A 15,974-nucleotide genomic window follows, 5' to 3' on the forward strand; every position below is an offset into this window, starting at 1 on the left:
GGTTCTGGGATTTTTGCTCACCGTTCTTGTGATCATTTTGACCCCACGGGGTGAGATCTTGCGTGGAGCCCCAGATCGAGGGAGATTATCAGTGGTCTTGTATGTCTTCCATTTCCTAATAATTGCTCCCACAGTTGATTTCTTCAAACCAAGCTGCTTACCTATTGCAGATTCAGTCTTCCCAGCCTGGTGCAGGTCTACAATTTTATTTCTGGTGTCCTTTGACAGCTCTTTGGTCTTGGCCATAGTGGAGTTTGGAGTGTGACTATTTGAGGTTGTGGACAGGTGTCTTTTATACTGATAACAAGTTCAAACAGGTGCCATTAATACAGGTAACGAGTGGAGGACAGAGGAGCCTCTTAAAGAAGAAGTTACAGGTCTGTGAGAGCCAGAAATATTGCTCGTTTGTAGGTGACCAAATACTTATTTTCCACCATAGTTTGCAAATAAATTCATTAAAAATCCTACAATGTGATTTTCTGGATTTTTTTCCCTCATTTTGTCTGTCATAGTTGACGTGTACCTATGATGAAAATTACAGGCCTCATCTTTTTAAGTGGGAGAACTTGCACAATTGGTGGCTGACTAAATAATTTTTTGCCCCACTGTATGTACCAAAGACATGATATATATATATATTTTAAAAAATGAAAATCTGCCGTGCGTAATATGCGGTTGGAGGGGGCGGGACTCGTATATTGGCATATGCAGCAGCTCTAATATGCGTACGGGTGTTCTAAATTCAACACTTTTAAATAAATCAATACCGTAGAAAACTTTGTTGTGTTTGGATTTGAAACATCCATTTTATTGTGTTTGGGTTTCAAACAACATAATGTAGCTGAACGGTGAGTTTTAAAAGCATGATAATGTTTTGATGAGTGTTTGGAAAACATTTGCATTGGTGTCAAAGTGGTTAGAGGGAACAATAGAGCCCTGAGTACCAGGCCAATAGGACCTGATGGAGGGACAAGAGAGCCCTGAGTACCAGGCCAATAGGACCTGATGGAGGGACAAGAGAGCCCTGAGTACCAGGCCAATGGGACCTGATTGTCATTAGCGACTTGGGCACTACCAAGGCATGTCCAGAGTGCATAAGAGGAGATTACCGTGATTCTCAACGGTCACATGGTATTTTACTGTGGTCATGACTCATGACTGCCAGTAATACGGTCACCGTAACAGACCTCTAGACTGGACCATCTGTGTGGCAGAGCTAGACTCTCTAGCGTCCTGATGCGTTGGTGACAGAGTGGGGTGCAATGTGAGCTTTCAGGCTTCTGCAGTTCTGCTCAATATCAGCATGGATGTGTTTGAATGTATGTCTCACAAAGCAACTGGGGGTCAACTAAGGAATGTTTATTGTTGGTCACTGGTCAGTGTCAGTCACCAAGGAAAGGTGTTAGCTACCTCTCATGTGCAAACATTCAGGTAAAGTGAGGATTGTTTGACGATACATGACAAATTCACACAATAATTGTTATTTTTTTCCCAGAGCTTTTCATCCCATTTCCAGTTTGACTGTAGAACATTCTAAGTCGGGTTACCCTTAAAAAGGTAGACTCAAGAGAAATGACGTGGCTACGAGCAGCACCGCAGATATCGAGATGAGGGAGATACGCAAAGACTTCGCTCTACCAGTCGCACACAGTATCTGCACATGCGCGCATGGGTTCACTTCACGCTGTTAAGAGCGTGGTAGGTACGGGACAAAAACAGCGGGGAAGTTGAGCCTCACGCTTTAAACGCTCTTAGTTGCGGAAATTGACCCCACGACCTACTGCGCCTACGTCATGTCGCCGAGTCTAGCTTTAATGACAATTTGATTGAGATATGGTTTACTAGATAGTGCTAAATACAAAAGTTCTGTTAATTAAGCTAATTTCATTACCTATTCTGCCTCAGTGCTCTACGTTCTCCCTCATATGAAAATACACAAGTCAATGTCAGAAAGGGATTTTTTTTTTTAATTAAAAAGAGGGAACACTAGCAATTAAATTCCCAAATGTAGACTCTTATGACTTAATTAGCATGTGGCTACAAAACAGTATCCTATATGAACGTGGTTATGTCATGGTAAAAACATTTTTTTTAAAACACTAACCAGGAACCAAACAATGTGAAAGGTGAACTTAAGAGGAGGGAGAAGTGATCTCGTATCCGTTTTAAATGGCGAAGAATAAATCAAATGAATTTGCAGTGGTGGTAGTGTGTGCGTGACACCATGTCCAGTACGGGAAAGCTGGGTAATGTTAAGAGGAAGATCATTGGTCATGGGATAGAGCTGTTTAAAATGGAACCATCTGGAGATCCATGACTAACTAGTACAGCACTGTAAACCTGTGGACTGCCTGATAGATAGTCTACGGGCAGAAGCATAGAGAGCAGAGAGGTGGACAAACTGTACTGCAACTGTCAACACTTGGAGTAATTACTTGTTACTTTTATTTCTTATTCTTATCCCTGTTTATTTTTATTTTTTAAAACTGCATTGTTGGTTAGGGGCTCGTAAGTAAGCATTTCACTGTAAGGTCTACACATGTTGTATTCGGCGCGGGTGACTAATAAAATTAGATTTGAAAGTGTATGGGCAGGACAGGAAGTGGAGAAAGCTGTATAGTAAAATCAAAATACTCTCAAGAGTGAAGTAAATAAAGAATATGAAAAGTTTAAGTACTGTATTCCTCTAACGATGAAACCATTTCGCAAACAGTGGGATTCGTAGCCTCGTCTGTGATGACAGAGACAGTTGACAGCGTCAGTAATCACTGACACGTCAATGTGTGTGTTGCTGCATTGTCAGCCAGCACACTGCAGAATCAGGGTCACTGTGGTGCAGCCAACAACCAACGTCTCCTGGCCTGGAGTTGTCAGCCTCTCCTCTCCTGACCAACTGAGGCGCTCACCGTTCTCCCTCCCTCTACTGTTTATACAGTAGCTGCACATCAGTTCCCCCCCTACTCTCCTCTCTAGGCTTGATTCACACTCCTTGATCTCTCTCCCTCCATCTCTCCCTTTCTCTCTTTTCCTTCTCTTGTTCTCCCCCCTTTCCCTGCATCAACCTCTCTCCCCTCCCCTTCTCTCTCTCTTGCTCTTGGAAAGAATCTGCTGCAAAGTGGGGCTGTTTCAAGGTTCAGACTTCTGATTAGATAAGAGCTATTGAAACTGCAGGGAGGGGCTTTGCAACTGATAATGCTGCACAGCTGCACTCTAACACCGAAACCCTATGTGTGTGTGTGTGTGTGTGTGTGTGTGTGTGTGTGTGTGTGTGTGTGTGTGTGTGTGTGTGTGTGTGCGCCACTCCCTGGAGATGAGATCACCAGGCCACATGTCATTAAGGTCAGGGGAGCAGAGCAGCACGGACTGTGTTGATACAACAACAGCACAGAGACATAACAACAGGAGATAAGCCACATCCTGACCCAGACGAGTCATACGCATAGGACACATCCTGACCCAGATGAGTCTTACACACCCTGACCCAGACGAGTCATACACATAGGACACACCCTGACCCAGACGAGTCATACACACCCTGACCCAGACGAGTCATAGACATAGGACACACCCTGACCCAGACGAGTCATACACACCCTGACCCAGACGAGTCATACACACCCTGACCCAGACGAGTCATACACACCCTGACCCAGATGAGTCATACACACCCTGACCCAGACGAGTCATACACACCCTGACCCAGACGAGTCATACACATAGGACACACCCTGACCCAGACGAGTCATACACACCCTGACCCAGACGAGTCATACACATAGGACACATCCTGTCCCAGATGAGTCATACACACCCTGACCCAGACGAGTCATACACATAGGACACACCCTGACCCAGACGAGTCATACGCATAGGACACACCCTGACCCAGACGAGTCATAGACATAGGACACACCCTGACCCAGACGAGTCATACACATAGGACACACCCTGACCCAGACGAGTCATACACACCCTGACCCAGACGAGTCGTACACATCCTGACCCAGACGAGTCATACACATAGGACACACCCTGACCCAGACGAGTCATACACACCCTGACCCAGACGAGTCATACACATAGGATTAGGGATATATTGGTGAACATATTCGAATCGGACGACATTAGCTAAAAAATGCCAACATCGGTATCGGCCGATGTCTAGTTTAACGCCCGATGTGCAAAACCGATGTCAAAGCTGACATTCATACCTATATAACATGACGTAATGACGCCACATAAAATGTTGTGCTACACGTGCAACACAGCATTCCTAACCTAGCCCACAATGTCTTCTGTGTGGATCGAGCAGCCAACAAGTCAAGCATTTGAAAGAGTAACAAAATTTCAACGAGACAACTCAAAGGCAAAATCCATTAAATCCAAAATAATGGAATAAATTGCCCTTGACAATCCCTTGTCGTGGGTGATGTTGGCTTTCGCCGACTGGTCGAGCACCGGTTAACACTACCAAGTGAGCTATTTTTCAGATGTTGCCCTACCGGAGTTACACAGTAATCGTGTCACTGCTATTAGCTTCACGACATACATACTATGGAACGCCGTTTGGGTCTTTGCGTGTCAAAAAAGATACAGTAGCACTGTCAAAGCTGTACAAAATAGTCAGCAAACAAGCAAACAGCGGCCACAAACGATGCGTTTACAATACCGCGTTGGTAATAAAGCATCATTTGTTCGACTGCAACTTCTGGGGTACCTAGCTAGCACCAATACAACCAGCCTGAAAACATTGACCAGTAGAAACTGTAGTCATTTTCATTATTCTTATCAATGATTTAGGAATCCTTGTGAGTAAGTATTAGCTAGGTTGCCACTTGTTGTTCGCCTATTGAAATTGAACTTCCGTTCATGAAAATAAATAGCTAGCCAGCTACTTAACCCTGTTGCCCAAAGCTAACGTTAAAAGCAGCCAGCTAGCTTCGTCTGGCTACGGAGGCTCGACCGGACCGGATTATGTGTTGTGAAGCTAGCACAATGAGGATTAGGCACAATAGTCAAATGTGCAGTTTGCCTTCAAAATAAAAGCATGTAATTGACAGTGATGCAAATAGTAGAATTATGCCATACTTTTATTTTGAAGCCTAACCGCAAAGTCCACTATTGTGGCTAATCCTTATTGTGGCTAGCTTTACATAGATGGGTCCGACTACCATTAAACAAATAATAATTTGTCTTATAAATTATGGTTATTTTCGATGATGACACCTAGCTATATAGCTAGCTAACTATAGCTACTGAAACAGATTGTCTTTGTGCTATGTTTTTGGGGAAGAAAATTGTTTGCATCCATGAGCTAGCTAGCTTTTTTGATCAGCACTGTAGGTGCGCGAGACAACTTTACCAGCATCATAGCATATGTATCGATGACATATGAAATACGAGTGATAGTGTAATAACTACGTAAAATGAATGAACGCGTTAAATTATTATGTGATGTGCAGTCATATTCAGGTCCTGAGTGAATCCAGGCTGTATCACAACCAGCCGTGATTGGATGTCCCATAGGGTGGCGCACAACTGGCACAGCGTCATCCGCATTTGGCTCGGTGTAGGCCGTCATCTTAAATAAGAATTTGTTCTTAACTGGCTTGCCCAGTTCAATAAAGGGTCAATAAATCAAATGTAAAAATGTAGTTTAACAAATGGATTATTTTCAGTCGTCGTTGCTTAATAACCTTTGTTTACTACTCGGAACACGTGTGTCCTAATAAATCCATGGGATTTTGTTTCACTGAATCTCAGTCTGTACATTTGGGTAATAAGTGGGGGTGGTTTTACTGATATATTTGTTTGCTCATCGATCACAGATCAGAAACATTCAACAATAAGGGTCTAGGTCTATTATTTTTGCTCGAAGGCAACTCCAAAATCCTGCGGATGTTGTGAAATATGAACATGAGACTTGCATGCTTTTGAAAATATAAGATTGCTGTTGTTTTCTAAAATCAGTATCATGATGAAGAAACCTTCACAATATAAGTCCCTTTTACGGCCATTCCCCTAATAAAAAGGGGAGTGAGGGTAGGAAAGAGATGAAACGTGGATCAAAAAAAGCATGGGCTTGTCTCGGCTTCCGTTTCAGAATACAGATTTGTTTTTATATGACAGCGGTTCCACATGTTGCCATAACGCAAGATGTGTGGGGAAAAATGCTTGTATTTCATTCTGTTTATTCTGTGTGTTGACTGTGATCGGTGTTGGTGTGTCTAGGTCTGTCTTGTCTGGGGTAGGTGTAGGTGTGTCTTGTCTGGGGTAGGTGTAGGTCTGTCTTGTCTGGGGTAGGTGTAGGTGTGTCTAGGTCTGTCTGTCTTGTCTGGGGTAGGTGTAGGTCTGTCTTGTCTGGGGTAGGTGTAGGTGTGTCTTGTCTGGGGTAGGTGTAGGTGTGTCTAGGTCTGTCTGGGGTAGGTGTAGGTCTGTCTTGTCTGGGGTAGGTGTAGGTCTGTCTTGTCTGGGGTAGGTGTAGGTCTGTCTTGTCTGGGGTAGGTGTAGGTGTGTCTAGGTCTGTCTGTCTTGTCTGGGGTAGGTGTAGGTGTGTCTAGGTCTGTCTGTCTTGTCTGGGGTAGGTGTAGGTGTGTCTAGGTCTGTCTTGTCTGGGGTAGGTGTAGGTGTGTCTAGGTCTGTCTGTCTTGTCTGGGGTAGGTGTAGGTGTGTCTAGGTCTGTCTGTCTTGTCTGGGGTAGGTGTAGGTGTGTCTAGGTCTGTCTTGTCTAGGGTAAGTGTAGGTGTGTCTAGGTCTGTCTTGTCTGGGGTAGGTGTAGGTGTGTCTAGGTCTGTCTTGTCTGGGGTTGGTGTAGGTGTGTCTAGGTCTGTCTTGTCTGGGGTAGGTGTAGGTGTGTCTAGGTCTGTCTTGTCTGGGGTAGGTGTAGGTGTGTCTAGGTCTGTCTGGGGTAGGTGTAGGTGTGTCTAGGTCTGTCTGGGGTAGGTGTAGGTGTGTCTTGTCTGGGGTAGGTGTAGGTGTGTCTAGGTCTGTCTGTCTTGTCTGGGGTAGGTGTAGGTGTGTCTAGGTCTGTCTGTCTTGTCTGGGGTAGGTGTAGGTGTGTCTAGGTCTGTCTTGTCTGGGGTTGGTGTAGGTGTGTCTAGGTCTGTCTTGTCTGGGGTTGGTGTAGGTCTGTCTGGGGTAGGTGTAGGTGTGTCTAGGTCTGTCTGGGGTAGGTGTAGGTGTGTCTAGGTCTGTCTTGTCTGGGGTTGGTGTAGGTGTGTCTAGGTCTGTCTTGTCTGGGTTAGGTGTAGGTGTGTCTAGATCTGTCTTGTCTGGGGTAGGTGTAGGTGTGTCTAGTCTGGGGTAGGTGTAGGTGTGTCTAGGTCTGTCTTGTCTGGGGTAGGTGTAGGTGTGTCTAAGTCTGTCTTGTCTGGGGTAGGTGTAGGTGTGTCTAGGTCTGTCTTGTCTGGGGTAGGTGTAGGTGTGTCTAGGTCTGTCTTGTCTGGGGTTGGTGTAGGTGTGTCTAGGTCTGTCTTGTCTGGGGTTGGTGTAGGTGTGTCTAGGTCTGTCTTGTCTGGGGTAGGTGTGTCTAGGTCTGTCTTGTCTGGGGTAGGTGTAGGTGTGTCTAGGTCTGTCTTGTCTGGGGTTGGTGTAGGTGTGTCTAGGTCTGTCTTGTCTGGGGTTGGTGTAGGTGTGTCTAGGTCTGTCTTGTCTGTGGTAGGTGTAGGTGTGTCTAGGTCTATCTTGTCTGGGGTTGGTGTAGGTGTGTCTAGGTCTGTCTTGTCTGGGGTAGGTGTGTCTAGGTCTGTCTTGTCTGGGGTAGGTGTAGGTATTGTCTGTTTAATTAACAAAATAAATTAACAAATAAATTAACAAAATAAATGAACTATCGATGTCATTCATTTGGATGTAACAAACAAAAAAATGCCATTCCATCCTTTAAAAAAAAATACAATGTTTCTTAGGACCTGCCTAAACTAATCAATTATGGATTACTTTCTATGGTGTATATTGACAAGATAAAAATCTGACGTTCTGCCCCTGAGCAAGGCAGTTAACCCCCTGTTCCCCTGAGCAAGGCAGTTAACCCCCTGTTCCCCTGAGCAAGGCAGTTAACCCCCTGTTCCCCTGAGCAAGGCAGTTAACCCCCTGTTCCCCTGAGCAAGGCAGTTAACCCCCTGTTCCCCTGAGCAAGGCAGTTAACCCCCTGTTCCCCTGAGCAAGGCAGTTAACCCCCTGTTCCCCTGAGCAAGGCAGTTAACCCCCTGTTCCCCTGAGCAAGGCAGTTAACCCCCTGTTCCCCTGAGCAAGGCAGTTAACCCCCTGTTCCCCTGAACAAGGCAGTTAACCCACTGTTCCCCTGAGCAAGGCAGTTAACCCACTGTTCCCCTGAGCAAGGCAGTTAACCCACTGTTCCCCTGAGCAAGGCAGTTAACCCACTGTTCCCCTGAGCAAGGGAGTTAACCCACTGTTCCCCTGAGCAAGGCAGTTAACCCACTGTTCCCCTGAGCAAGGCAGTTAACCCACTGTTCCCCTGAACAAGGCAGTTAACCCCCTGTTCCCCTGAGCAAGGCAGTTAACCCCCTGTTCCCCTGAGCAAGGCAGTTAACCCCCTGTTCCCCTGAGCAAGGCAGTTAACCCCCTGTTCCCCTGAGCAAGGCAGTTAACCCCCTGTTCCCCTGAGCAAGGCAGTTAACCCCCTGTTCCCCTGAGCAAGGCAGTTAACCCACTGTTCCCTTGAGCAAGGCAGTTAACCCACTGTTCCCCTGAGCGAGGCAGTTAACCCACTGTTCCCCTGAGCAAGGCAGTTAACCCACTGTTCCCCTGAGCAAGGCTGTTAGCCCACTGTTCCCCGGGCGCCGAAGACGTGGATGTCGATTAAGGCAGCCCCCCCGCACCTCTCTGATTCAGAAGGGGTTGGGTTAAATGCAGAAGACACTTTTCAGTTGAATGTGTTCAGTTGTACAACTGACTAGGTATCCCCCTTTCCTTTCAATGGATTTATTACAATAGATGCCCACCCACATCACAAGAATGTGATAAAAAAAAATGGGCCCGTTTGTCATATAAACATTACCCAATTTGTTTTACAGACAAAATACCATAAATCCTAAGTGAATGGGAGGGGAGGTCACCTGGGAACACCAGGTGCTGAAAGCTGAGGTCAATAACTACAAGACCGTACTGTAAGTCAGTCAGGAATTATAAACAGAACTTGTCACTTTTATATGTTTATGGCAAAAACAAAATATAAGTTTGTCGTTTCCATTTGCTTTGGCAATGTAAAAGTACGTTTTTTTGGTTCGTTGGCAAGTTTTTTGGGGGGGGGGGTTGTTCGGGCATTTTGTTCCGGAGGCGAGCCAAAGTGTTCAGCCGAAGTCCACGCCCCTTCGTCTGTGATTGGTCAACAGTAGGGATTAATTCAAAGAGGGACCACTCACTTTCATGCACATTTTTTAAATGAGAAATACTACACCTAACGTCTTAGATGTAAAATCGCGACTAAGATCTCTTCGGGGGGGAAAAAGAAAAAAAAAATAATAACAGATTTCTTGAGTTATCTTATATTCATTCTGACTTTTGAGGAAGTGTATACCGGCTACGGCGTCTCAAAATGGACAAACAGTACTATTGCCGCTTTTTTCTGGGGTCTTGTAAGGGAGTATGCGAGCACACTCATTTGGTTCGGCTAGCCGAGTTCGGATAGGCGCCAGCCGAACTGAAGCATTTTTTTAGGCCTTGCCTTCACACTGTATGACAGAGCATGTGCGTTACACAACACGGCCATTTTGTCCCTCTATATTAAGAGTGCGTTTCGTGGTGAGAGGGGCAGGAAAAGGGTTGATTCACCGGCTTTCCGCTTTTTGTCCCAGGCGAAGCTTGGTAAGGAGGGGGGGGCCTCTTTACACACAGGCGGACACGGAAGGGGGGGGGGGGGTGTAGAGAAAGTGGGGCGGTGTGGTGTAGTGTAGTGTCGGGTTTCCTTCCCCCACAGCTGGGGTCAAATGGGTCACCAACCAGCCCCCACCCCTTCATCTCCCCTCATTTCAGAGGCCCAGCATGCAGGAAGTGCTAACCTTGCACCCCTCCCTCTTCATTCCCACTTCTCCTTTAGCTGTGAGCCCTCCAAAACGAATCTACCCCAGGAGGCTCCTGTTCTAAAACATTCAGGTCAATTTGTCAATGGCATTTGGCCCAACGCTATTGGCCCGGGCCAATATCACACAGGGTAGTGGATGATGTGTGTATCATTTCAATATCAGCTGATTTTATCTTTCATTAAATCAGACTGACCAAACTAACCTACTCTTCATACACAGATTAACACACACACACACACATTTTAACTTTGCAATATCATATTTACTGTTTTTTTATTTTATTTTTATTTATATTTATTGGGGGGAAAATAAGGGTGTTATTGTTAGGTGATTTTGACCAATCAGCAGGCTTCAGTTGTAAACAGAATTAAGCAAAAGATAATACTGATTTTATAGGGCCCTACAACTGTAGCCTGCTGATTGGTCAAAATCAGTTAACACCCTTATTTCCCCCCAATAAATATAAATATTTTTTATTTTTTTAAACAGTAAATATGATATTGCAAAGTTAAATGTAATTATCTGTGTATGAAGGGTAGGTTAGTTTGGTCAGTCTGATTTAATGAAAGATAAAAGCACCTGATATTGAAATGATACACACATCATCCACTAACTACCCTGTAGTTTTTCTGGGGTTTTTCCCCATTAGTTTCTACTCTCAAAATCACACTTTGGGGTTGCCCTTGAAATACAACTGTGCAGCTAGCAAGAAACCGTTGTGTTTGACTGCTGTGTTTTTGTACCGTCAGCGTAGGTCTACAGTGTAGCCTACATGTGAAGGCAGAGTTCGATAGAAAATAATCAAATCAAATCAAATCATAATAAACCCACCGTTCCCATCATCATATCATTCTGCCTGGTAGGACTACTTTGCAGTCATCATTTAAATTGGGAAGACTTTGAACCAAACAAACATTTGTAATAACTGGTTTGTATACACATTGTTGCCTTAGGTAACAGTTACTGGTAGATCTAACAACCTAACCTACCGATGTCGCTCTTCTGTGAGCTGATCCGTGCGACAACCAGCTGAGAGCTGCTCGACAGATGATTCCTCTCCAACTAGGCTGTGTGTGCGGCACGCGGGCGCTAAATAATCTACATAGTGAACTAACATTAATTATATATCCTAGATTGAAAATAGCAGACCACTGGTGTGGATGGTGCACTGGCCCAGTGGGTCTCCAAAAACCTCCCTGGCTATCGGTTAGCCCTGTATGACTAAAAGGAGTACTGGAATCCTCCTCTCACTTCCTACCATCTGTGTGTGATTCTGTCTCCTGTCACTTCCTACCATCTCTGTGTGATTCTGTCTCCTGTCACTTCCTACCATCTCTGTGTGATTCTGTCTCCTGTCACTTCCTACCATCTCTGTGTGATTCCGTCTCCTCTCACTTCCTACCATCTGTGTGATTCTGTCACCTCTCACTTCCTACCATCTGTGTGTGTTTCCGTCTCCTGTCACTTCCTACCATCTGTGTGATTCTGTCTCCTCTCACTTCCTACCATCTCTGTGTGATTCTGTCACCTCTCACTTCCTACCATCTGTGTGATTCTGTCTCCTGTCACTTCCTACCATCTCTGTGTGATTCCGTCTCCTCTCACTTCCTACCATCTGTGTGATTCCGTCTCCTGTCACTTCCTACCATCTGTGTGATTCTGTCTCCTGTCACTTCCTACCATCTCTGTGTGATTCTGTCTCCTGTCACTTCCTACCATCTCTGTGTGATTCCGTCTCCTGTCACTTCCTACCATCTGTGTGATTCTGTCTCCTGTCACTTCCTACCATCTCTGTGTGATTCCGTCTCCTCTCACTTCCTACCATCTGTGTGATTCTGTCACCTCTCACTTCCTACCATCTCTGTGTGATTCTGTCTCCTCTCATCTCTGTGTGTTTCCGTCTCCTCTCACTTCCTACCATCTCTGTGTGATTCTGTCACCTCTCACTTCCTACCATCTGTGTGATTCTGTCACCTGTCACTTCCTACCATCTGTGTGTGATTCCGTCTCCTCTCACTTCCTACCATCTGTGTGTGATTCCGTCTCCTCTCACTTCCTACCATCTGTGTGTGATTCCGTCTCCTCTCACTTCCTACCATCTGTGTGTGATTCTGTCTCCTCTCACTTCCTACCATCTGTGTGTGATTCCGTCTCCTCTCACTTCCTACCATCTGTGTGTGATTCCGTCTCCTCTCACTTCCTACCATCTCTGTGTGATTCCGTCTCCTCTCACTTCCTACCATCTGTGTGATTCTGTCACCTCTCACTTCCTACCATCTCTGTGTGATTCCGTCACCTCTCACTTCCTACCATCTGTGTGTGATTCCGTCTCCTCTCACTTCCTACCAGCTCTGTGATTGTCTCCTCACTTCCTACCATCTGTGTTATTCTGTCTCCTCTCATGACCTACCATCTCTGTGTGATTCTGTCTCCTCTCATGACCTACCATCTCTGTGTGATTCTGTCTCCTCTCATCCTCTCTATACTCCTGCTCTGATGTCACAGACACAATAAAACTGTGTTCTCTCCCTCTGTTGTGAGGAACTGTGTTTCCTTGTGCACGACTGTGTGTTTCCCCTTCATCCTCAGCATTGTTCATTTGAAGCATGTATCATCTGTTTTCATCTGAGAGGCAGACAGTCTATGATGCTAACAGCTCAAATGATCAAAATCAGAGCTTTTCATTCCGCCCCTCGCTCTCTCCTCACGTATCACCTCCCCCACCCTCCCCATTACCTCCTTTTCTTCTCACACACACACCCCTCTCTCTCTCTCTCTCAACGGTTCAGAGCGCCGTGCAAACATTTAAAAAACGTCTCCTTTGTTGCGGAGAAGAAAATTAGGCCTACTATGCTGCTACACTAAAGTCTTTGTGGATTTTCCATTTATTAAAAAAGGGTTTAACTCAGTTTAGTAGGTCTAAACTGTCCTGAAATAACCAAGTCTCTTTTTGGTTGGAGCTCGATTGCGTTGAAACATTGGCGTAAGGTAAATGTCTCTTTTCAATCTGCTAGCCCCGGCCAGCTAGCTGTCTGAATCGCAGTGTCTCCAGCTCACCTAGCTACTCACTGGATCCTATGATCACTCGGCTACACATGCCTCTCCCTAAATGTCAATATGCCTTGTCTACTACTCTCTCCCGCTCGCCTAGCGTAGTAGTGACTACCGAACAGCTCCCTGACTCACCTATTGCTGCTCATTGTAACCTCTGATCACTCGCCTACACAGCTGTTGCCTGCTGGACTGTTCACTAACACAGTACCTCATTTTGTTTATCTGTCGGCCCCAGCGTCGAACTCAGGTCCTGTGTGTACCTAACTGACCCTCTCTGTCCATTCATCGACATTTACCCGCTGTTGTCTTAGCGCTCCCGATCAACACCTGTGATTGCTTTATGCTTCTCCCTAATGTCAATATGCCTTGTCTACTACTCTTTTGGTGAGTTCTTATTGTCTTATTTCACTGCAGAGCCTCCAGCCCTCCTCAACATGCCTTAGCTAGACCTTTTGGTGAGTTCTTATTGTCTTATTTCACTGCAGAGCCTCCAGCCCTCCTCAACATGCCTTAGCTAGACCTTTTGGTGAGTTCTTATTGTCTTATTTCACTGCAGAGCCTCCAGCCCTCCTCAACATGCCTTAGCTAGACCTTTTGGTGAGTTCTTATTGTCTTATTTCACTGCAGAGCCTCCAGCCCTCCTCAACATGCCTTAGCTAGACCTTTTGGTGAGTTCTTATTGTCTTATTTCACTGCAGAGCCTCCAGCCCTCCTCAACATGCCTTAGCTAGACCTTTTGGTGAGTTCTTATTGTCTTATTTCACTGCAGAGCCTCCAGCCCTCCTCAACATGCCTTAGCCAGACCTTTTGCCACCCCCCACACATGCGGTGACCTCACCTGACTTAAATAGTGCGTCCAGAGATGCAACCTCTCTCATCGTCACTCAATGCCTAGGTTTACCTCCACTGTACTCACATCCTACCATACCCTTGTCTGTGCATTGTCCTGAATCAATTCTACCACGCGCAGAAATCTGCTCCTTTTATTCTCTGTTCCCAACGCACTAGACAACCAGTTCTTATAGCCTTTAGCCGTACCCTTATCCTACTCCTCCTCCGTTCCTCTGGTGATGTGGAGGTTAACCCAGGCCCTGTAGCCCCCAGCATCACTCCCATTCCCCAGGCGCTCTCATTTGTTGACTTCTGTAACCGTAAAAGCCTTTGTTTCATGCATGTTAACATCAGAAGCCTCCTCTCTTAAGTTTGTTTTAGTCACTGCTTTAGCACACTCCACCAACATCATCTGCACATCTATCATTCCAGTATTAATACTAAATTGTAATTATTTTGCCACTATGACCTATTTAATGCCTACCTCCCTACATTTGCGCGCACTGTACATAGATTTTTCTATTGTGTTATTGACTGTACATTTGTTTATGTGTAACTCTGTGTTGTTTTTGTCGCACTGCTTTGCTTTATCTTGACCAGGTCGCAGTTATAGGGCACCAAGTTAAGGAAACACGAGAGAAGCAGGGGAGGAGCGGAGGGAGGGATGGGTTCAGTGCCAGAACAGGAAGTCCTGACTGGGCAAAAGCCATTTCCTGTGTACTGTGCTGCATGTAAGAGGGGCTCGAGGTAGAAGTTGTGCCTTAGGATCAGCTTTCCCAATCCCATCAGGAGGTAAAAGAGGAAACTGACTCTGGATCAGTGCTAAGTGGTAACTTCATCGTAGACCATAAGGGGGCCTTGATGTAGAATTAAAACACAAATCTAGGATCAAATTATCCCAGTGGGGGGAGGCTAAAATATCTCATCTTGGATAAGTGGCTAGGGGCAACTTAGGGGAAATCAGTAATGTAATGTTTTTGTGAGTGCGATGCACCCTACCTTGATGTCAAAGTTACAGTCGAAGCGCTTGATGAGCACGATGAAGGCGCCAGTGAGGTTGTCCCGGATAGGGGGCGGGTCGATGGGCTCGCAGGCATTTTCGGGCCGTGCACCAATCAGAAAGCCCTGTGGGTGTGACAGTACATCACAGTACAGTTAGAGCATCAGTTATTAGCTGTTTAACACGACCAAACAGTCAACAAACAGCGTGTGTGTGGTGGATGTGTGGTGGATTCTGGCAACTAAGTAACTTTACGTTCCAATACCAAAAACACTAAGTAACTTTACGTTCCAATACTAAAAACACTAAGTAACTTTACGTTCCAATACCAAAAACACTAAGTAACTTTACGTTCCAATACCAAAAACACTAAGTAACTTTACGTTCCAATACCAAAAACACTAAGTAACTTTACGTTCCAATACCAAAAACACTAAGTAACTTTACGTTCCAATACCAAAAACACTAAGTAACTTTACGTTCCAATACCAAAAACACTAAGTAACTTTACGTTCCAATACCAAAAACACTAAGTAACTTTACGTTCCAATACCAAAAACACTAAGTCACTTTACGTTCCAATACCAAAAACACTAAGTCACTTTACGTTCCAATACCAAAAACACTAAGTAACTTTACGTTCCAATACCAAAAACACTAAGTAACTTTACGTTCCAATACCAAAAACACTAAGTAACTTTACGTTCCAATACCAAAAACACTAAGTCACTTTACGTTCCAATACCAAAAACACTAAGTAACTTTACGTTCCAATACCAAAAACACTAAGTAACTTTACGTTCCAATACCAAAAACACTAAGTAACTTTACGTTCCAATACCAAAAACACTAAGTAACTTTACGTTCCCAATACCAAAAACACTAAGTAACTTTACGTTCCAATACCAAAAACACTAAGTAACTTTACGTTCCAATACCAAAAACACTAAGTAACTTTACGTTCCAATGTCCATTTGAATCTTTGCTCTCCTCAACAGAAACAGTCGCTGGAAATAAATATTCCCTGGAATCTAAATAAATATTCCCTG

The 15,974-nt window shown here is 45.0% G+C and overlaps 1 protein-coding gene across 2 annotated transcripts in view; it reads right to left on the reverse strand.

Moving 5' to 3' along the window:
- Positions 1-15,974, reverse strand: part of LOC110508833 (E3 ubiquitin-protein ligase RNF13) — an 84,666-nt gene that overhangs the window by 39,310 nt on the left and 29,382 nt on the right. For both annotated transcript variants that reach the window (XM_036987041.1, XM_036987109.1), the window contains exon 4: positions 14,925-15,050. In XM_036987041.1, coding sequence (XP_036842936.1) covers positions 14,925-15,050 — 126 coding nt within the window. The remainder of the gene's footprint in view (positions 1-14,924; positions 15,051-15,974) is intronic.

This window comes from Oncorhynchus mykiss, chromosome 1 (genome assembly GCF_013265735.2).
Source record: "Oncorhynchus mykiss isolate Arlee chromosome 1, USDA_OmykA_1.1, whole genome shotgun sequence".
NCBI lineage: Eukaryota > Metazoa > Chordata > Actinopteri > Salmoniformes > Salmonidae > Oncorhynchus > Oncorhynchus mykiss.